The following is a 23,317-nucleotide window of genomic DNA, read 5'->3' as shown; positions in this document are numbered from 1 at the left end:
TTGCCTCCCCGTGCATCTTATCTCGCCTCGACCACCTTGGAGGCAAGTAAAAAAATTACTTGAAACATTCATTTTGAAATTTAGATGAGCATATTCAGTTCAATCACTCCCAACAAGTTCTATTTATTTATTCCAAAAAACAGATAAGCAAAGTCTATACAAGCATTATTACAACATAAACATCCAACAGGTCAGAGGATGAGTGCAAGCCAGCCCACGATCATCGCCATGCCTCCCACGGGGGCCACCTTACGTAGACCAGGGTCCCCAGTCATGGCCTGGTGGTAGAGCGATCCGCAGAACATCCCCATACCGGCAATGAGAAGAGTGCCAGCCTGAGTGAAGATGGAAAGAGGAAACGTTAGAATGGTGACAGCTTGTCAGGAGTGCTCCCTCTTTGGTAATATTCATGTCCAGCGTACCCCCAAACACTTTCATATTAACTCCTGACTGTTTCCCCCCTGTGCAAAAACAAAACTTTTGGATAACGCCACGCGTTGCAACCCCCCGTTGAGGAAGCCTGTCACTTCATGAAAACTGAATTTTTGTAAGCACACCTGAATTATTGTCACCAACTTTGTACACAAGAGCCATTTTTTTCAAATAGACGTCTTATCAGTTTTTTTAAAGTTCACTCACCACAGCAGGTTTGCTAGAGTGAGCGGCCCCCAGCAGGGCCAGGCTGTGATAGAAATGGTACCGGTTGGCTGTTTCAAATAGCTGCATAAACACACAGGATAGAACATTTAGAATTTTAGACTCATCGTGTACCGCTGAAAAAAATGACTACATTATACAAAAACGAGTCATACCACTCTCTGGTAATCGTCAGGGTCACTATGTTTAAAACCTGCAATGAGAAATTGAAATATTATGAAATGCCAACAAAGTAGAAAACACGTTACCGCGGGTTACTGGGTTATAGGAAATTCCTACCATGCGCCCCGTAGGCCCCAAGTGCCACCGCCGAAGCCCCAGAAACTGCAGCAAGCCGGCGGACGATGACAGCGGTCATGATCGGTTTGCTTGGACCTCCACACAATCGGAAGACAGACAAAGATGTTGCCTTCATGTGCTTCAGTTTTTTTGTTACTGTATCGACGACTGCGTTGCATGTCAGGTTATTATTGACTATTATGAACGTCATGGTTGATATAACATATATTTAAAATATCATATATACCTCACATACACGAAAACGTCCAACAATAGTTTTTCACGTGACTAAAAGCGTAATTTCACATGCCAGAGAACGCATCAGTACAGCACACGAAGTTCTCACTTCCGCTTCCGGTATTCCAATGACGTAGGAGAATGGCTAGCAATCTGGACGATTAACGTTCAGATTTTTTAGGGAGCTGGGGACGATTTAAAATCATAGAAACATGAAACACGCTCGTTTGATTATTTATTTGTTTATTTATTTGTTTATTTTTAAGCCTGCTCATAGAATTAGGAGAATTTCACAGATCATTGTTGTACTCCAAGTAAAAACTTCAGAGCACCTACACCGTACGTGTCTAACATTAAACATATATTTCAATCTCATGTCACTCAACGAAAAATAACCCATTACCTGACCGAGATCGCGGGGGCTGAGGTCGTTGGGGGGTTTAAATCATCACATTAATCACGGGCAATGCTTTGTTTCAGAACTCATATTCAAAATGTATTATTCATACAATGGCTGCATTATAGGACCGCACTTTCCTCCGTATGAATAATTAATCTCCCCAAACTGGCACAGCACCAAAGGAGCCGTGCATGGGGGTGAGGGAGTTATGCATTTCTGGTTGTAAATTGGGGGAAACAGTGAGAGGGCGAAGTGATGTTTGTTGCAGGGGGTTTATGTTTTAGTTTTTTGTTGTTGTTTGGAACCCCTTTAATGAGGCACCAGTTCGTTTAGAGAGTTTGCCGTAAGGGGGCGCTGTTGTATGTAGGTGGGCCAGAAAGATGAGAACTCGACGACAGTATTTGCCCACCAAGCAAGCCTCGTCCTCAGGTGACTTTGAAACCGCATCCAGACAAAGCTATTTATTTCACACATTTTAATGAGTGTGGGCAGTGAATCATAAAATAAATTAAAATTAAACAATAAAGTAAAAATTGCCCCCGAAGCTGAAAAAAATCTAATCAACGCATTATCGTTTTGTTTGTTGTTTTTGTTGCTGCTTCTGCTGTTGTTATTTTTTATTTATTTATATTTTTGCTCGTGTGTTGTAGACAAAAAATGCGCTCACGTGAACATTCTTTAGTGTGGTTTGACTTACTTTGGTTAGCCAATTATCTGATTGTGCGTGATGACGACTTGGAGACGTTTTACCCGACAAAACGGAGGTACTGTTTGCTACCGTGTCACGTCTTTTCACATCAACGACTTGTGTTGTTCCATCGCTCTATGCCAAGAAAAAGAATTTTTTTTTTTTGGGGGGGGGGGGTGATGGTGCTGGGGGGTGCTGTCCACTGACATTTTGTCTCGCTACGTAGGCTGTTGAGTGTGAGTGCAAAAGGGAGGCGACACCAGTTATTTGGCATTGGAACACGGGCACGCGCGGCTGACCAAATCAGCCCCAGGTATGCACAGTCATGTCAACAAAGCGAGATTCTTTTGGCTGCAAAATGTCTACCTTTTGTGCGGTGACGACAGCGCCGCCACGGTTACCTCGAAACAAGCCTCATAGCTACTTTCCTAACGCCATGACAATAAAAGTGACACGAATAAATTACTAAATATTTGACTTTAAATCGCCACACTATTCGGCTTTACACAAAACTCACCACCAATTTTGCCCATATTTCATTAGAAAAACATTTTTAACGGTGATGTTTAAGAATAATTTAAAATGTTAAATTTAATATACAATTAAGCAATGCCTGAAACTCATGACAAAAAGTTAGCGGACACTAGGGCAGGCAACTCTGAAAAGTTGCCTTCCCAACCATAAAGTTGCCTGCCCTATTTTTCACAATTTGAAACACAATAAGACGACTAATCACAAAAAAAATATTGTTGCAAAGTATTAAGGATTGATAATCAGAATATACAACAGAACAAAACTTTAAAATGTACCCATCATAAATGCTCCCTTGCTTAATGTAACATAAATATCCCTTGCTGATGATATTGCTCCAGTTGTCGTTTGTCCATACACTTTTTGGCATATTGCACAATGCAATGTTTGCGTTGCGTCGTCTGCTACAAGCCACGTGAACTCCTCTTTCCACGGTGCTTTTAATGTACCTTTACGTTTTGTAGTGTCATAAATTGTGTTAGCTTCTTTTGAATCTTTCTTCTGGGGCTATGACGCTCGAGAAAGTCCAGAAGCACGAAGTTATTTGATACAGGCTTCTGATTTACTGCAGAGTATGCAAATTGCCGAGAGAAAATATTTTTTTTTCTAGAAAAAGTTGTCGGCCATCCGGGCGGAGACGTTTTGTAAGTTAGATGCCCGACGTAAAAGTTGCACGCCCCGGGCGTCCGGGCAGGCATTATTTCAGACACTGAATTAAGACAACCTTTTTTCGTGACATACATCGTTGCAGTATTTCATTTTTTGGTGGGGGCGGGAGGTTATGGATTTTACTAAATATAGACATATTGAAGTGACAAATATTTGTAATGTATATTAACCTCATAGAGCCCAGTGGGTTGTTTTTATTTTGGCGCTAATATGCTCAGTTTTCAAAGCTAGCTAGCACTTAGCCAACAGCACAGGAATCGTCCGGGCAAATTTTATTTTGCTGACACACATTCAAAACAGCGCCTGGATTTCTAGTTTGAAAAGGTAATTAAGATCTAACACGACACATACGTGACGTCACTGCCCCCCAGATTCGAGTACAAATTCTAGAAACGGGCTCACCTGTATTTTATTTGTTAATTCATCACTTGGTCGCTGTTCATGTGTGTTCATTCGGATTGTGTGTTACTTTCTCACGCGTGACGGGCATCGCTGTTGATGACCACCAAACACAGATATTAGTCGTTGCACAGGCTCAACAATATTATGATCTTTCATTCCTTCCACTTCAAAAGACTGCTGTGCACCCGCAAAGATGACACACACACGCGCACACGCATGCACACACATGAACACGCACGCACACAAACACTCTGTTGCGGTTCCAGTAGGCTCCCCACGTCGCCGTGCAAGCATAATTAGTAGGCTGTTTAAGCTCATCTGCATGGCTCTTCAAAGGAGATCAATGCAAATAGATGCGATTTAGCCACTGGCACCAATTAGGCCCAAAATGTTGATCTTATAGCTTTGGAAACTTGCTTGCAGTGAGTGTTTTTTATATCAAGGGGATGGAATGTATTTTGGGCTTAAGCCAGTTTAATTTTTTAATTTCAACTCCCATCACAAAGTGGCTAGTAGGTTGCAGTATATATATATATATATATATATATATATATATATATATATATATATATATATATATATATATATATATATATATATATATATATATATATATATATATATATATATATATATATATATATATATATATATATATGTGTGTGTGTGTGAATGAGGCCAGAAGAATAAACAGGCTGTTCGCAACACAACCTGCGAAAGTGTACGCTCAGTGGCAGGGTTCTAACAGCAGAGCAGACCCTCCAAGGCTGGAAACTGAAAGATACTGGAAAGGCATATGGGAGAAGGAGGTCGCACATAACAACAGTGCACAATGGCTGGTGACTCTGAAAGAGGAGCACAGCAACCTCCCTGAACAGAACCCAGTTACCATCACAGCGGCAGATATACAAGAAAGAGTCTCAGGTATGAAAAACTGGACGGCACCAGGCCCGGATATGGTCCACACCTACTGGCTAAAGAAACTCACAGGTCTCCATGAGCGCCTAGCAGCACAAATGAACCAGTTGCTGATGGATGGGACTCACCCAGGATGGCTAACCGAAGGGCGAACAATCCTGATCATGAAGGATTCCTCAAAGGGTGCAGTTCCTTCCAACTATCGGCCAATAACCTGTCTCTCCACAACATGGAAGCTCATGGCAGGCATCATTGCGGCTAAGATAATTGTACACATGGATCAATACATGAGCAAAGCACAGAAAGGCATTAGTAGAGATACTAGAGGTGCCAAACATCAGCTGCTGGTTGACAGAACAGTCGCACAAGACTGCAGGTCCCGACATACCAACCTGTGCACAGCCTGGATTGATTACAAGAAAGCATATGACTCGATGCCACACACATGGATCACTGAATGCTTGGAGTTGTATATGGTCAACAGGACCCTGAGAGCCTTCGTTGCAAACTCGATGAGGATGTGGAAAACCACACTTGAAGCCAATGGCAAGCCTCTAACGCAAGTGTCCATCAAATGTGGCATATACCAAGGTGATGCACTCTCCCCACTGCTGTTCTGCATAGGACTGAACCCCCTCAGCCAGATAATCGCCAAGACAGGCTATGGATACCACCTCAGAAATGGAGCTACGATCAGTCACCTCCTCTACATGGATGACATAAAGCTGTTTGCTAAGAGCGAAAGGGACATCGACTCCCTGATCCACACAACCAGGATCTACAGCAGTGATATCGGAATGTCATTCGGGCTGGAGAAATGTAGTCGGATGGTGACTAAGAGGGGCAAGGTAGTCCACACTGAAGGGGTCTCACTCCCTGAAGGAACGATAGCAGACATTGAAAACAGCTGCAACTACCTCGGTATACCACAGGCCAATGGCAACCTCGAACTAGCAACAAGGAAAGCGGCTACGACCAAATACCTCCAGCGGGCGAGGCAAGCCCTCAGAAGCCAGCTCAATGGCAAGAACAAGACCCGGGCAATAAACAGCTATGCCCTGCCAGTGATCAGATACCCTGCAGGAATAATAAGGTGGCCAAAGGAAGAGATTCAGACCACGGATGTTAAGAGCCGAAAACTCCTCACCATGCACGGAGGGTTCCATCCCAAGTCCAGCACCCTGAGACTGTACACAAGCCGTAAGGAAGGAGGCCGGGGACTAGTGAGTGTGAGAGCCATTGTCCAGGATGAAACATCCAAGCTCCATGAATACATCAAATAGAAGGCTCCAACGGATGATGTACTCAGAGAATATCTCAGTCAATGGGGAACAGAGGATGAGGTGCTGGAAGAGGGACAATCATGGGAGGAAAAGCCCCTACACGGGATGTACCACCGATCCGTAGCAGAAGTGGCTGATCTCAAGAAGTCTTATCAGTGGCTAGAGAGGGCTGGCCTAAAGGACAGCACAGAGGCACTCATCCTGGCTGCCCAAGAGCAGGCCCTGAACACCAGAGCCATAGAGGCACGGATATACCACACCAGGCAAGACCCAAGGTGTAGGTTGTGCAAAGAGGCAGCTGAGACAATCCAACACATAACTGCAGGGTGTAAGATGCTGGCAGGGAAAGCCTACATGGAGCGCCATAACCAGGTGGCTGGCATAGTCTACCGAAACATCTGTGCGGAGTATGGACTGGAAACCCCAAGGTCAAAATGGGAAACACCTCCCAAGATAGTAGAGAATGACCGAGCAAAGATCCTGTGGGACTTCCATATACAGACTGACAAGATGGTAATGGCCAACCAACCAGATATCGTGGTCATAGATAAAGGGGAAAGGAAAGCTGTTGTCGTGGATGTAGGGTCCCGAGTGATGGAAACATCAGAAAGAAGGAACATGAGAAAATGTAGAAATACCAAGGGCTCAGAGAGGAGCTGGAGAGAGCCTGGAAGGTAAAGGTGACAGTCGTGCCTGTGGTGGTCAGAGTACTCCGGGCAGTGACCCCCAAACTCGACGAGTGGTTGCAACAGATCCCGGGAACAACATCGGATATCTCGGTCCAGAAAAGCGCAATGCTGGGAACAGCACGGATACTGCGCAGAACCCTCAAGCTTCCTGGCCTTTGGTAGAGGACCCGAGCTAAAATGGGAGACAGACACCACCCATGGGGGGTGAGACGAGGATTGTTTTTTTAATATATATATATATATTATTTTTTTTGTTAGTTAGTTAGTTAATTATTTAAAGCATGAACAAACAATAGTTAATTCATCCCAGAGTGTCTTGTGAGATGCCCGTACCCAAAATAACGTTTGACGTCTCCTAAGTTCACAAATGAGCCAAGATATTGATGAGGCGTGTCTTGACCAGCACGGCTCCCCTCATTTAACGCAGCGCCGCTCAGATGGTGTAATGGAGGCGAAAATGAGGGCAAGTTTTACATTCCTCGCCGCAAGCTTCCATACATCCGAAGCAGTTCAATTAACTGTGCGCTGGGGCTGATTATTTTTATTTTCCTTCTTTATTTCCATCTTGAAAGCAGTGCACCGGTGCACCCTCCGATTTGTCTTGACTGCACTTCTCCAAGGCAGCGATAAAGAGACAAAGGAAATGAAAGCGTCCGGCCAATTTAATACATTAAAAGTCATTCGTCAACTTGGCTAAGTTGGCCTGTTCAACTGGAATGATTTGTCGACAAGTTTTGGAATGGAGGCTTGGTGAAATGTTAGAGATGCGAGGTGGGTGGCGGTTGGTAGGGGGACATTATGCAAGCAGTCCACCAGTCTCACTGCCTTAATCAACATTTAAAACAGCCCGTCCTCTTGCGCTTTGACAACACGTAAGATGGTGTTGGGGGCATTGGCGTCTTTGCGGGAGTGTCAGTCATTCGGCTCAGGGAAAGGTAAATTAGGCTGAGAGAAAATGAGCTTTATTTTATACGCGGGGCCCCTCCGACTGAAAGGTTAATGGTTTTAGAAGATTGCAGCGATGAGCATTTGCAAACACAAATTACCCAATGGAGGCTCCAAATCAACCTGTCACGGTCGATTCTCAGTGGAACTACGTGAGCCTCGCCGGTTCTAAATAGACCTTGGAATACAGAGCGTCTCAAACTCAGGTCCGGAAACGCTTGAGGATCTCCAAGCCAAAGCTTGGTGGTCCACAAAATATTTCACAATCAAATGGCTTCCCTAATTGGAGGGCAGTAAATCTACTCAACTGATTACTGCTCCTTTCTTTGACTATTGGACAATGAAAAGCTTTGATATGTTTCTTGCCAATATCAATAAATAAATCTGACATCCCTGCATGAATGAAGTTGTCTTAAAATGAATGAAGGAATTAATTGATTAATGAATAAATAACTAACTAACCAACCAACCAATGAAATAAAATCCCCAGGTTATCCACATTAGCTTGCTTTCGGAATTGCACGCTGTTTAGTGTAGTGCAGAAGTTGTATTAGGTAGTTCTGTAATCATGGGCCATGGCATCCAAACGTAAGAGTCATTATGAGCGTAGAAGAAAGACTGAAGTGTATTAAACTCAGCAAAGAAGAATAGAAAGTCATACGAATTTAAGAAATACTGTGAGTAGGCAAAACTCAAGTGTACGACACAATAAAAAAAACAAAAAAAAAACGCAGCAGTACAACGCTGGCAAGTTGATTGCGACATGTAAGTGACTGGTGCCTCGAAAGACAAAATATACAGATGTGAATGACATCATGATGACAACGACGACGACCCTCCTGTTGACATTAAGCCACCGTCCAGCAAAGAAGCGATGGATATGGTTTCACCCGATGTTTCTGATCAGCGGGACAGTTACGTGGAACTGGCAACAAACGTTTATGACAACCAAGCAAACATCTTGATTAACAAAAAAAAAAACAAGCAACAAAACAATGACTCATATTTCACAAAGAAAACTGCTTTCATATTGTGTTCTATTTTTTTCAATATGTACTCTATTGTTATGTTTATGCACGATAGATTTTGCTATCATATAACTTGTTTTGTAATTAAGTTGAGAACATTATATATTTACATGTTTATACAGCACGTGTAACACAATACATACATGCCACTTTTTTCATTCATTCGTATCCATGTCATGCTGGAAAGTCCTCGACTGGTGGGGGGACTGAGTGGAAAGGGTTGGGGTGGGGGTGTGATGCTTGACTGCACTGCCGCCGGTGTAATCACACATGTGGTCGTGTTGCATCCAGAGGCGCAGGTGCTGCCAACACATAGCTTCCACCATCTGCAGCGATGAGTTCAGGGACTGAAACACACTGAAAGCGATCTGATTATCAGCCCTTGAAGGGGATGAGGTCGAAGAGGGTTGGGGTGGGGGGTGGCGTGGGGCAGGGGGCTGCCGATTAATGCGACCCACCAAAACAAGCCCTGACTGCTCAACGCATTGCATTTCAAGGTATTCAACAACATGGGCTTGACTTCACATTAGGCTCCGCCCATTTGAATTCTTGAAACGTCTTCTTTTGGTTTTGTAAAAAAATATATATCCTATTTTATGACGTCACACTATCGACTGACAGAAACCTGACACAGGACAACCGACACCTCCGGACAAGTTGCGTCCATAATTTGTAAAATCACTTCAAATGACTTCTACTGAGCGCATTTTACAAAGATTCCACCGGATATAGCCATATTTTACGTTTTAAGACTTGCACTGAATATTCAGTGAGTCTTGTTTTTGAGTTGGTGACGATACCTACCCAGTGACGTGTGGTGAGGTTCATGGCTGGTGAGGCACTGACGTCATCACAGTCAGATTTACAAACATGAACTCCACAGAGTAGCTTATTCACCATTTGATTGGCAACAGTTAACGTGTTTTGTTTAAAATGTCATGTCAGCAATCTTTATATACTGTATACAAACAAAAAAAGAATATAAAAAAAACATTATCGTGTTACCTTTACTTATAAATGAAGTCCAAGTCTCTCTGTCTCAATGGAGATCACTGCCAGTGAAGAAAGTCGTCCTTGATCAGTCCTGTTCCGACTGTATGTTTTCAGTCTTTTGTGCTGAGAATGAGCGCTCCACTGTTGCTGTAGTAGCTAGAGCAGTGAGCACGAGCTGGAGCAACTTCGTCGCTTCAGGAATAGTTTCAATGAGATCCTTCTTGGCCAAAAAGCTGAGAAGCTGCCCAGGAGATTTACATTCATCCCTCACCGTTTGTGAGCTATACAGTCTGGTGTTGGTCTTCCTTTAATTATTATCTCCTGCTTGAATTGAAAGTCCAGTTTGGAAAATTATTTCAATTTAGATATGTAATCCACCATTCTGAAAATAAGGCCAAGCAACACGAAAAAAATGACTGGATGGTTGCACTTAACTTGCTAACTGTTTACTGTAGCTTGCTGTCACTGATTCTATTATTCTGCAGTCGAGGACTCGCAAGAAGAATCTCTAATCACCAGCGCCCCCAGTCGTGAGGCAGGAGAACTGTGTGCCTCACCTATGCACACAGTTTTGATAAAAATAAAATAAACACTGTAGTACAGTGTTTATAATTTACAGTGACTGTACATTATATACACCAGCTAAACTGTAGAAATTTAGTTCACATACTAAAAGCTTTTGAACACTTTAATAGTGATATGCAGAGGGACAGCAATGCAGTCTCACTGCAGAGCAAGCCAGCAGAGTTAGCATAGTGATTGCGCAATCCATGGTGAGGCTCAGCCGGCTGCTGCCTCACCGCTCATCTCCACTTAGTATTTGAACGGTAAATGTGAAAATTCAGCGATTTTGAAAAAAAATCCAAAAATGGTGAAGTTAAATGGAAAAGAACGTTAAAGTACAAATCACTAAATAAATATAACTGTTTAATTTATTTTGTCATTTGATATTTCCATGATGACTCCCTCACCTGCCTCCCCTGACTACACGTCACTGTACCTACCGTGACGTCACGGTAGGTATCGTCACTGACCGAGAAAGCGACACACAATGCATTTTGTGGTCGTTTTTTTCATCTGAAAACAGTGTTGATCGCGAAATTAGAAGGAAAAACTACATAAATAACGTGATGGTGAATCGTTGTGTGTCGCAGCCAACTGCGGTAACACGCATAAAGAAGGTGGAAGTTTACACAAATTCCCAGCGGACAAATCAGCCCATTTCCATTCGTTTGGTCTGAAAACTTCGTGTTGATCCGTGTTGATGGTGAAATTAGAAGGAAAACACAAATAACGATGGTGATTCGTTGTGTGTTGCACCAAGACTACTATTTGATAGTAGTTGACACATATTCCTAGCAGACAAATCAGCTTGGCCGCCATCTTATGCATTTTCTGGGCGCTACGTTGGATGCCCCTGACCGAGAAAGCGATACACAGTGCATTTTGGGTACTTTTTTTCATCTGAAAACACCGTGTTGATCGCGAAATTAGAAGGAAACTACATACATAACGTGATGGTGAATCGTTGTGTGTCACAGCCAACTGCGGTAACACGCATAAAGAAGGTGGAAGTTTACAAAAATTCCCAGCGGACAAATCAGCCCATTTCCAATGGCTTGTGCGCCATCTTGTGCATTTTCTGGGCACTACATTGGAGTCCAGATGGCTCGAATTGATACGGAAGGACTTCTTTAATCGATTGCAAACATTTATGCTCTCCTCTTCAGAACTATTTGAATCATATTCATAACTGGATGAGTAACAAGAAAGCAATCTGAACTCTCTGAAGCCATTGTTTTGATTTTGGAGCAAGGCAGTTTGTGAAGGTGTATCCTGGCGTGACGTCACGAACTGGGGGCGGGAATTTCTGAATCTCTCCAGTTTTGAGCTCATTTTGTGACAGTTTTGGGACACTTTAAATCATTTTTATTGGTGTTTTGCATTTGTATAAAATATCAGCCTGCATGTTTTGGGTATTTTAGATGCTATAAAACGTTTTTCTGCAGTCAGCTAGGAAACAAAAAATGGTGTCGGTTGTCCTTGAAAGGAACTCGGTTTACCCCCCTCTCCAAATGATTCCAAAAGTTTTGAAAACCCCGGATGTGGCGGTTGTGACGAAACAAAATGGACACCTGCTCCAATATTCCACAGCTGTCAATTCGACCCGCTCATGTCCCAATCAAACCAGCCCGACGCCGATGTTTTCCATCCGCCCGAAGAGTGCCGAGATTGGATCGCACGCCGTCGTATTGAGGTCATTGGCAAGCGTTGCCATGGCGACCCGCTCTCACTCTGGAGGACGACACTCCGGCGCGTGCCCAGCGCGACGGTGGCGTGCCGGCGAGGACACGCGCGTCACGGTGGCGCGCGCCAAGGCGGCTCACCTCAGCGGCTGATGAGCAGCGACCGCGAGTTGTCCAACAAAACTGCACCGGGTTGTTTTTGGAGCCTTCCGGCGTTTTTTTTTAGTTTGAGGAATTGACGTCGCAACGACAACGCGGAAGACGAACGTAGCGCCGAGTTGCAATCACAGGTGATTGATTGCCCGGCAATGTGGTATCCGCACACTCGTCCACGCCGCTCGGAGGTTCTGGTGTGGCTCGGCCGGGCCTCGAATTGAGCCCGATGTGGATCAAGCTGTGAGGGGGTGAAATCATGAGCGAGCGTGCTGCCGCCTTGCTGGAGTCGGCGGCGGCTGTGCGGGCACGGATGCGGCTTGCTCTGCTGTAGCCTCCTGCTGATTACAACCCCCCACCCCTACCGTTTTTTGGACGTATTTAATGTTTTCATGTGGCTTCAGTCTCCCATGTCATGAGCCCAGTTCGACTCTAGAAAGCAGGGACTGCTGTGACCATTTTTTAAAATATGATTAATTTAGATTTGTATTTTTGAATCATCTTTATAGACTCTGTTGCTTGAAAGAGCTTTTTGCCAAGCGGACGACACCATCCGAGGAGATAAGAAAGGACGGCAGTGGGAACCTCGTTCTCCACCAGCACCTGGGGATCCCAAATTAACAGGTAGGACCAAGTGCTTCACACATCTTTGTGTTCTTGCTGCTCATACTGTCTAATGATGCTTGCAGTGTTGCCTCAGTCATATTTTTGAATAGATTGACATTTACCCAACACCTCGTAGGGAAATGCGACTTCCTCTGTCTTCCGTTCATTCACTTGAATACAAATCACTCTCAGTCCTTGTTACCATGTTCATCAACGCGCACACTGCGGCGTCCTGCATCCATGCGGCCCTCCTTTTCTTCCCTCGACCGAGAAAACAGAAAACAGGATACACCATCGCCGGCACAGTCCCACAAAGAATGGCTCGCATTGATATGCCGTGCAGGCTGCTTTCTGTTGTGGCCCGCTTGGATCAGCGGGGGCCTGCGAGATGACAGGATTCAGCGGGGACAAGGAAGACCTCTGTGCTCATCCTGCAGCCTGGCTCGGCTTAATTAGCACTCTTTTTTTCTGTGTGGGGGGGGGTTGTCTTTCATGCAGTTCACCTGCCCTATATGGTTGTTGTGGTTGTGAGGACAAAAACAATGAAAAGCCTTGAAAAAAGTAAACGGGTGTTAAATAGCAAACAGTGTCAAGGGTGGTCATTTAGAAAAAAGGCTTCTTTTTCTAAATGGTTCAGCCCTAATTCGCATATCTGGTCCAAGTGTCTGCAACATGGCAGCCCCCGAGAACCATCTAAAAATAACTCACCAGTGACGAGACATTGTGATTTACTATTCCTTGTACGGGGTGTATCTTTTGCATGAAATCACTCCCTCCCAAATTTGCTTTCATTTTCAAAAAATTAACGGGGCCAATAATGAGCCATATACAGTACTCATATGCATATATTCTTTATCCTCAATGCAAAACGACCATCACAATTTTGTTGTTGGAATGAATTCATGGCATCTGAAGACACCAGAAGCTTTTGGTTGTGCATCAATGCATCTCAAAAATGTTTGCATGGTCCCGCACATAAATGTTTATCTTATTAAGGCAAGGACAGCCCGCCCTGCTATGCAAAAAAATCAAATAAAAAATGACGCTAACACATAAACCCGTGAGATGGTACGCCGCGTTTCATCACCCGTCACGGCAATACGCACTTGTGAGACTTAAGTGCGCAGCCAGCAGGGGCCTTTCTCTTTATTGCCTTCAGTCATCATTTCGGGATGCAGTTAGTGCTTAATGTGCTTACCGTGTATTTGTCCGTCGCGTTTAATTTGCTTCCCAGCGGTGCCCTGGCTTGCTCCGGTGTGTCTTGTTGCACTGCAGCAACATTTTGTCATGTGGGATGGATTTGAGTTTTGTTTGGTGCCCCCATTTTTTTTTGCTAAAGTGCACATGTGACGTGGAAACAAATATACAATATATCAGAATCAGAATCATCTTTATTGCCAAGTATGTAGAACACACAAGGGATATTGGACGCTACCACGCTAAAAAATATCAACGGTTGCTTTCCTGACAAAAGAGAAAAGGCCTTGCTTGTCCTACGACAACAATGAAGCGAGCGTTTCCTGGAAGCTCCCATGTGAATGAAGCATCTGCTTCACTCTCTATTGTCCACCTCTTATCCGTGTCTTCAGACGTCACCCAGCCAATTAACGGTGGGTTCGTTAAGGAGGTTGCAGATGGACTGAAGCCCCTCTAACCCCCCTCTCCTTGGCCCACCACCCTGACTCAGAGTGGGTCACATTTGTTGGTCTTCTTGTACCAAATACCGTAATTTCTGAAAATTACGGTAAATAAAAAATACAGTAATTTCTGAAAATTACGGTGACTTTTGTCACAAGCTTTCAACCCTGCGGGTTATGCATTTTTTTAATGGCCACGAGTGGCGCTCGAGCACTAAAGGTAAGAGTGAGACAGGGCCAATATATGAGCCAAAGAAGACGCTAGTTGAATGTCATTTCGTGAGTGAATCGTGCATTTAAAGTGGCCCTCCGAGTTGAATGGGAGGCTTGGATGATCAGCGGCGAGAAATCATTTACAAAAACTGGCCGTATGTGAAGACCAACTTTGTCACAAGTCTGCCAGTGGATCCTGATAGCGTGGAGCATAGTGAAAAAAAATCAACCATCATCAACAGGTTTTGAAAATCCGGTCTGCTGCGTGACGGAGAGGACAGCACACCCTCGGGACCGACTTTACCTCAAGATGAAAGTGACACTTACAGCGACAACGAAAGAGAGAATGAAAGCGTGTGTGGCGAGGAATATCTGACGCTATTCCAATCCGACATATACGATGGAGACTTCCATGGTTTCAGTCACAGGAGGAAAATGAGGATGGCTCTCAGTGACTTGCTATGTTTTTGTTAGAAGCCCGGCCAGTGAATGCTAACTTGTTTCTTTCGTGTCTCAGTGACTTGGTATGTTTTTGTACCCAGACCTGTTAGCGAGTGCTAACTGCTGTGTTACTGCCATGTCTCAGTGACTTTTACAGACATGTTTTTTTTAACCAGCTCTCTTCGGGCTGTGTTACTACTGCAATGCTAGTTGCGTTGCTGCCGCGTATCAGCTACTGTTTTGAAAGAAAAGTTAAGGTATATTATTAAAACTGAAACATTTTTCTGTGTACCGTCTTTCTTTATTAACATGCGGCTTATAGACAGGTTTATGTCTGTACAAAATGTTTTTTCCTTTAAAATTGTACTGGGTAAGGCTTATAATCAGGTGTGTTCTTAGGTCAGACGGTATATAAAAAGGTAAATAAAGAAGCACAACTGCCTGTGGGGTGGCGGCTTGTCAAAATCCTGCGAAGATTAAAAGAAATGTTTTGTGCATCTTGACTAGAAAGTGTGACACAGACAGTGGGAAGCAGCTGTTCAGCCGGCCGGTCACTGAGAATGACTGACAGTAGCCCCCCCCCCCCCCCCCCCCCCACACACACACACCATACGCCTCCTCTTCTGTGGAACACTTCCACATTGTTGTTCTTGTCCGTGCATTGAAATCACACACTGTCATTTGGATTGTAACCGTAAACTCTGATTGACTCAAAAGGGGATCTGGAGTGCGAGCAAAAACTGAAAAATGGAAGAACTTGTTGATAGTGTGTTTTAGGGACCGTCAGTTGTTAGAACGTAAAAATCGCAAAACATGAGTTGCGCAGAAGAAAAAAAAATCAAATGACTCTGATTGTGCAGTCCAAATGAATGAACGAATGAATGAATAAATGAATGAATGAGTGTTGGAGCCAAATTTGTCAGCCAGTCCAGATAAAAATAGTCCAAGCACAAGCTGCTGATTTGTTGTCAATATCTGCTGCATTTGTATTTTTAAGTTTAAAACAGCTTACCCAAACTTGGTTCCTGCGTCGCGTGGTATCCCAAGATCAAATCGCATTCAATTATGGTGCGTTTTGGTGCTGAAATCATTGTTGTGGTCTAAGGAAGCCGCATGCTGATCTTGCGATACGTCACATATCAGAATCATCTTTATTGCCAAGTATGTAGAACACACAAGGAATTTGTCTCTAGTAGAACACGCTGCACAAGTATCATCATAAGAAAAATGGAGTCACTATACTGTTGTATTTGGGTGACTGTTTATAGAGTTAATGGCTTGGGGGAAGAAGCTGTTTAATTTCTGCTGGATTTGGGGCGCTTAGATCGGTAGCGCCTGCCTGAGGGGAGTAGCTGGAATAGGTGGTGGGCAGGGTGCGGAGGGTCCAGTTGGATTTTCCGTGCTCTTGTTTGGAATCTTGCAGTTTGCAAGTCCTCGAGAGTGGGAACCAAACGGTGATGGAAGAACACTAGATGGATTGGATGACAGCCGTGTAGAAATGTTGTAGAGCCTCCTGTGGCAGGCCATGCTTCTTTAGCAGCCTCAGGAAATACATTCTCTGTTGGGCCTTTCTCAGGATGGAGTTGGTGTTGACCTCCCACTTCATGTCCTGGGAGACTGTGATTCCCAGGAACTTGAAGGTCTCGACGGTTGACACCACTCAGTTGGATAGTGTGAGGGGTAGCCGTGGCGATGCTTCCTGAAGTCCACGATCATCTCTACCGCCTTGAGCGTGTTCAGCTCTAAGTTGTGACGGCAGCACCAGACCTCCAGCTGCTCCACTTGTCGGTACGCAGCCTCGTCGCCGTCTTTGATGATACCGATGACCGTGGTGTCGTCTGCGAACTTAATGAATTTGACAGCTGGGTGCGTTGAGGTGCAGTCGTTTGTGCATTAGTTGCCCAGAAATGCTACTTACTACTACTTGTTTGATTTTGCACTTTATTTATTTATATATTTTATTTTAGTGGTTGCGGCGGGTTTGACAACAACTTTTTGATGGATTGCCACTCGTGATAGTGCACCAATTGTATTTATCAAAGGCCAAAATGAAATCAAAACGATTTTGGGGCCTTTGATTTTGGGTTGGCCTTTTGGGTGCCAGTTGAAATCGGAATCGGGTACATTGAAATAAAATGTTTGGCCTTTAGATAGATTGTTAATGCTGCCGGGCTTTCAGCTGTCAGAAATCTCATACTAATAATGTAACCAAACTAATAATGAAACCAAAGTTCTCATGTTGGAGAATTAGCTTCTCTGACTTTTGGGTAGGCAATTTGTGCGCTTTGATCATGGCGAGTCGGCGGCTGACAGTGACAAATGAGCGACTCTGTGTCAGAATCAGACTTTCACGCTCAGCTGATGCCAAGCAGCCCATGATGGTTGTTGTCACTGTCACAACCGGCGGGCGAGGAGGAGGTTTCGGAGGAGGGGGTGACACAAACGCATAAGAGACGCCGCTTCAGAACTTTTGGCTGCTCTCAATAAGTCTACTTTTTTATTTTTGCCTTGATATTTGCCATATGTGCGTCCTCCATGCCTGAAGGAAAACAGTTCGTGTTGCTCGAACCGTTTATCCCCGCCGCTTCAAGGCCGGAGCATGTCCTTTTGGTGACAAATGTTAGCCAATGCAAACCTCCCCCCCCCCCCCTTTTCAGCCCCCGATCTGTTTTGCACAGGTAGCGGTCGGCACGTAAATGTCAGCGTCCAGGCACTGAACTTTACTGCACACACCTATCTACTTGGCCCGCAGCTTAATCATCCTGGTGGAGGGAAGTGATGAAGCCCATACCGTGCCCTTCATGAGTCACGTTCGCACAATCTTTCAAAACTACCTGAGGTTGAGAAAAAAAATGTGTGAAACTGAAAGATGCACAAACGCATCGACTGAAAGTTTGACATTCGACGAAGAAAAATGTGGGAGGTGTTGTCATCCCAATTATCTCCGCCAAGGGGGTGTAACCTTGATCACACACTAGCGGCAAAGCAGATTGCCTCACTGGGATTTCCGTAAGTGCAGAAACGGCTGCCGGGATTGGATAGGGATGCTGGGGCCGCTCGGGTGGAAGGTTTCCTACTTGTCGTTGAGGGCAGGGACATGGGAAGAAAGCAAAGCGGAGCTCCCCCGGTGCCACCGGGAAACAGAAAACATTCTATTTGGGCTCTCGGGACTTGGGGGCCATTTCAAAGCCTGCAAGTCGACCTGATTGTATTTATTTATTTATTATAATACATTTCATTTATAAGCGCCTCAAGGTCACTTTTCAGTCACAGGATACGTTTTTCTGTGGGTGAGCAGCGGCAGCCACACGCACCAGCGTTCACTCAACCCGGAAGTAACTGAAATAGATAGAAAGCATTTATTTATTTATTTATTTAATTCGTTCATGTATTTATATATTTATTTATTGTGCATGTCTATGTGTTTATTTAGTTTGTTAGTTGTTTGTTTGTTTGTTTATTTGTTGCAGCTGTTTTCCATCTGCCAGGCTTGCCCATTTTGTGTGGGTTGAAAACTCAGATCAGGGACCACACCGGACGAACAATCCGAATTTTGGTTTGTCTGAAGCTTCCTCTTCCTTCCCATTTTGAATTTTGTTGATGACTAAATTTCAGAATGGATTTTTATTCTCCATAGGCCTCTCCAACACCGCCCCTTTGATTGCCTCTTTGACCGTTTATTATTATAATATTTTTATACGACATTGATAAATACAAAGGAGGCAACGACGTATTGATCCTCCGGCTGACCTCTCACTAACATGAACACCACCCCCCCCCCCCCCCCCCCGCCGCCCCAACCCCCACCTCCTCCTGGGAAAAGGTTTGGGTGGCCGTCGTCCATTTCGTTGCAGTGGGCTCGATGCATTCCAGATGTAAACGGTGGTGCCACTTATCCCTCCCCTCAACCCCTCCATTTAATTAACCCATTGATCAGGACGCATATAAATTACCCTTCCCAAAAGGCCTTTAGAGACAACTCTGCCTCTTCTTCACGGCTCTCAATTTGCTGCCGTCTTGCCGACGGGTTCCCTCGGCCAAACTGGGCCTCGTGATTTGCCGCAGAAGATATTTCAAATGTTTTTTTTTCTCTCTCTCTCTCTCTCTCTCTCTCTCTCTCTCTCTCTCTCTCTCTCTCTCTCTCTCTCTCTCTCTCTGTCTTTCCGCCCCAAATCACAGTCAAAAGGTTGAAGATGGAGGACAAGGGATTTTTGAAACAGCTAGGAAGTCGGGTGGAGGTCAATGCCGCTCTGGTACAATCCCCTCGATTCATTCGGCTCACATAGCGCAACCTTTTCATGGCGGCCCTCTTGTGGCTCAAAAGCTTCACCCCGTTCTCTTCCTTCCTCTCCATCTTTTCTTTTGGCCCGAGCCCAACTCGAGTGGGACGCCTCGTTTCTGCTCTGAGAATTGCTCAATTAGGAGGATACCAGAGGTCATTGTTGTCAAGGACCTGCTTTTATATTCTTGTTCCATCCTGCCTCTTTCCTCTTTTTTCTGTTGACATCCAAATTCCTGGCACTGAATTGGATTTGACTTTAAGCATTGGCGGAATAGGTTTTATTTAGCCATAACACATTCAGTAATAAGAACAGAATCATTGAGGGGACTGTGGTGTAAATGCGCTGTTTTGATGGGGAATTGCAGCCGGAATTAGCTAGCAGATTATTCGCGATGTTAGCGAGCAGATTAGCTAAAATGTTTTGCTCAACAACGCAATGAAATCGCAACCAAATATTTTGGACATATCTGTGGCAGAAAGTCTTCCACAACCCAAACAATGAAGGACCGGTTTCACGTGTAATTTTTTTCAGGGTTGATTTCTCTCCTTGTTACTACTTTTCACTTGAACCAGTATTTAGCATGGCCTCTTAATATGCTCCTTTTATCTCTTCTTGCTCAATGTGTCGCATGATCAATTACCTGTTGTCCTCCTTGAATTATTTAGTGTAGCCTGGAGTTTAGCGATTACAGCTAGCTACCTACGTTAGCTTAGCATCCAGCATCCCCCTCCAGTAAGGCTTCAACAGCTAGTATGGCTCTCCAAAACGATGAAATACATCAAGTCATTTATTTTATTTTTTTAATAAAAAACTAAATGCTTTCACAGGCTAACATTTAGCCAGTCATATTAGCCTCTGGTACCCGGGGGTCACTTGGCAATCAATAGTTAAAGTAGTTAAAGTTTAAAGTGCTTTATCAGCAATGAACATTTTATTTAATTGTTGTATTTTTTAATGGACTCAAGTAACCTCAACCTGAGCGTAGCCTATTAGGCTAATGAAAGTGCTGTAAATGAAACAAAGATGTATACTTTAACACTTTTAAGAACAATAATCGCCCCAACTTGAGTATCGTTTTGCATCCGTATGAAGTAGTGTAAGTTAAACAAAGCCTATCTGGGGACATATTGACTGAAAAGGACCATATTTAATGCAAATAGCCTTTAAAGTACGTTAAATGTAAAGAACCTTTTACGTTGAGAGGAATCAAAAAACATTTTGAAAACACACCGTGCAGTCTGATGTTTAATGTCCGCCTTTTATTTGCTTTATTATTGTAAAATTCAATGTTCATGTCTTTGTGTGACGGACGCGAGGGACAATTATAAAAATATAGGGCTCAAAATGTAATACCGAATCATATTTTGCTGATTGGGATAAGCTTCCCTTTCTTGAAGCCGGTCGTCCATTTCTTCGACTCATTTGCTCATTCAACCCGTGTTGTGAATTCTTTCGGTCTTTCTCGACTGCGCAATTCTTCCCGATAGCAATGAAAGCACACAAAAAGCCCACATGCGTCCCACGCGGTTTCCACCTTATAAAAGGGAGTGAAAATTCCAAGATACGCAATGCCTGCAGGGCTAGCAAGAGGATGCCCAGGAGGTGGCGGATGCATTGCTTCTCGCTCACGCGGTGAATCGCTGTTGCCACGGCCCCTGGGAAACACGTTTTAAACCTTGTAAAATGAATCAAAAATAAAAGATTTGTGTTTCCCGGTACGCATTTTGTTCACCCGCTGCTGCTGTGTGGACAATAGCGGAAATGTTCTTGGGGAGGGGTGGTGAAAGGTGGTCTTTGTCTTCTGGCCACATGAAGTCGCTTAAGTGGCTCTCCCGGCTGCTGCAGCTCGGCCTGTCATGCCCACGCAGGTTTGCTAGCCTTGGGTGCCTTTCGCTGTCGCTGTCACTGCGGCATGAGGGTAAATATGTTTTTGGGAATAATCGGCTCTGCCAAGTGCCTCCCTCCGTCCCCCCTTACATTTGGTCACGTCAAAGCTTTAATTCAAGGTCAGTCACGCCAGATGCAGATTTGTAAGCCCAACGTTGAAAACAAGTTAAATAGGACTCTTCCGGGCGTGAGAGGAGAATGCTCCCTGGGGGGATTCAGCGGGCCGAGGTGAGCGATAAGACTATCAAACAGGCGCTGGTGCCTTTGGATGGTGAAAAATGGAGCACCAATCGCAAAACTGCGGTGCTTTTGGTTTCCCGTCTGTCCTCTTAGGGCCACATTATTGTTCCAAGCAGCACAAACACGGCCAGGAAAATATTTATGGATACTTGTTGCTTATGGTTACTATTGTGGAGCGTAAACATTTTTGGACCCAAATTCTGGATATGGAATAAAATACTGCAGTCATTGGAGAGTTCAGGAATTTGGATTGCTCGCTTAATGGGATCAATAGCACAAATTCAAAACAAACACTTTCTTACTTCATGTCCAAATATATTTTTTTGAAACATAATCCTAGTTTCAAAATGGCTATTAATTTTCAAAATATACACAAATTGTGAAACGTAGTATGTCCTTTCAAACCACGACCCGCTCACTGGTCGCGATAGTAATGTCTAAATGTGCCTTCAAAATAAGATAGAAGGCAAATACAAAGTGCATGAAGAATGTGACTCACTACCGCAACATTTAATGCACAATGGGAATCTCCTGTTTAGATAAATCCGTATTTTAACTCACTCACTGCCAGACGATGAGCATAAATGTGTCCACTCCAGTGCCAGGGTTTTTGTCATTGTCACTCGAATTGCAGGACCCACAGAATATTGAGTTTTAGGACTACATAAACATTCAATACAGCCTAAGAAACTTTAGACTCTCTTTTTTCATCAGAAAAAAATGAGTTGATTCCTAGGTCATATGGGTCTGGAGTGACATGCGCTTGAAATGGGGCGGTTGTCCACAATACAATACAGTACATGCATATTGATTTATATAGCTCTAACAACAGCTGAAGCTGAAACAACGCGCTAATATGGACAAAAGGCAAATGCTGCCCCCTTGTGGAAGGGAAAAACATTGCCAGATGTCTGACCAGCGCTTTATCAGCACCCCCTGCTAGAAAAACCAAAAGCGAACAAATTCGGGTATGGCGCTCCAAGTCATGCTTTTCTATTCCCGAATAAATTCGGGAATGGCAGTGAATGAGTTATGTTGGACTCCTTAACTGTCGCTTAAAAGTACCCCTTTCTTGAAAGTTGGAAGCTCCTCTTCTCTCTCCAATCTGGGCCTTTTCCCCTTCCTAAAGAAATTTTCCAAAGATGGCTATTTTTGACTCATTTTGCTAGGTCCCGGATTTTATTTTAGCGCTAACCTATCACGTGACCGAAAAGCGCACCTTGACATGCATCAACTGACATACTGTAGACCACAGGTGTCAAAGTCAAGGCCCGGGGGCCAAATCTGACCCGCCACGTCATTTTTTTTCGGCCTGCGAAAGCATATCGAGTGCCATGATGCTTGCCAAAGTCTGAACCAAAATGTTCAAATGTAAACCACAATAACAGTCATTATTTTTTACTTCAGATTTGAAAACTAATTCTTCATTAATTTGTTGTGCGTTCTCTATGTAATATGCCGAGGAAATGAAACATTCTAATGCACAGGTGTCAAAGTCAAGGCCCGCGGGCCAAATCCGGCCCGCCACATCATTTTTTTGGCCCGCGAAAGCAAATCAAACTTGTTCAATTCCATGATGATTGCTAAAATCTGAGCCAAAATTTCATATTTTTGGATATCAATCACAATAAAAGTCATTATTCTTGACTTCAGATTTGAAAACGTGTTATTCATTAATTTGCTGTGTGCTCTATATGTAATATTTGAAGGGATTTAAACATTCTAATGGGTTCCCCAAATTCATAACGGCCCTCGAGAGGAAACCATAACTACAATGTGGCCCGCGGCAAAAAATGACTTTGACACCCCTGTTCTAATGGCTTCCCCAAATCAATTTTATACTTTTGTACAGTACATTTCAGTCTCCTAACATTTTCTTTTGAGCTTAGAAT

General features: G+C 44.0%; 2 protein-coding genes across 3 annotated transcripts in view; one reads left to right on the top strand and one right to left on the bottom strand.

The window, feature by feature from the left end:
• Positions 1–113: 113 nt before the first annotated feature.
• tmem256 (transmembrane protein 256) lies at positions 114–1,032 on the bottom strand. Its single transcript, XM_089018058.1, has 4 exons — positions 937–1,032; positions 813–850; positions 640–720; positions 114–335 (listed from the first exon to the last, which is right to left on the bottom strand). Exons 1-4 carry the CDS (start codon positions 1,013–1,015, stop codon positions 192–194), a joined length of 342 nt encoding a protein of 113 aa, XP_088874184.1. The 5' UTR covers positions 1,016–1,032; the 3' UTR covers positions 114–191.
• Positions 1,033–12,059: 11,027 nt separating this feature from the next.
• Positions 12,060–23,317, top strand: part of nlgn2a (neuroligin 2a) — a 79,071-nt gene continuing 67,813 nt past the window's right edge. For both annotated transcript variants that reach the window (XM_088990537.1, XM_088990536.1), the window contains exon 1: positions 12,060–12,742. The gene's annotated coding sequence lies outside the window, so the exon portion shown is untranslated. The remainder of the gene's footprint in view (positions 12,743–23,317) is intronic.

This window comes from Hippocampus bargibanti, linkage group LG02, assembly GCF_051943395.1.
Source record: "Hippocampus bargibanti isolate YZ-2025 linkage group LG02, ASM5194339v1, whole genome shotgun sequence".
Classification (NCBI taxonomy): domain Eukaryota; kingdom Metazoa; phylum Chordata; class Actinopteri; order Syngnathiformes; family Syngnathidae; genus Hippocampus; species Hippocampus bargibanti.
This window is presented reverse-complemented; position numbering and strand designations above follow the sequence as displayed.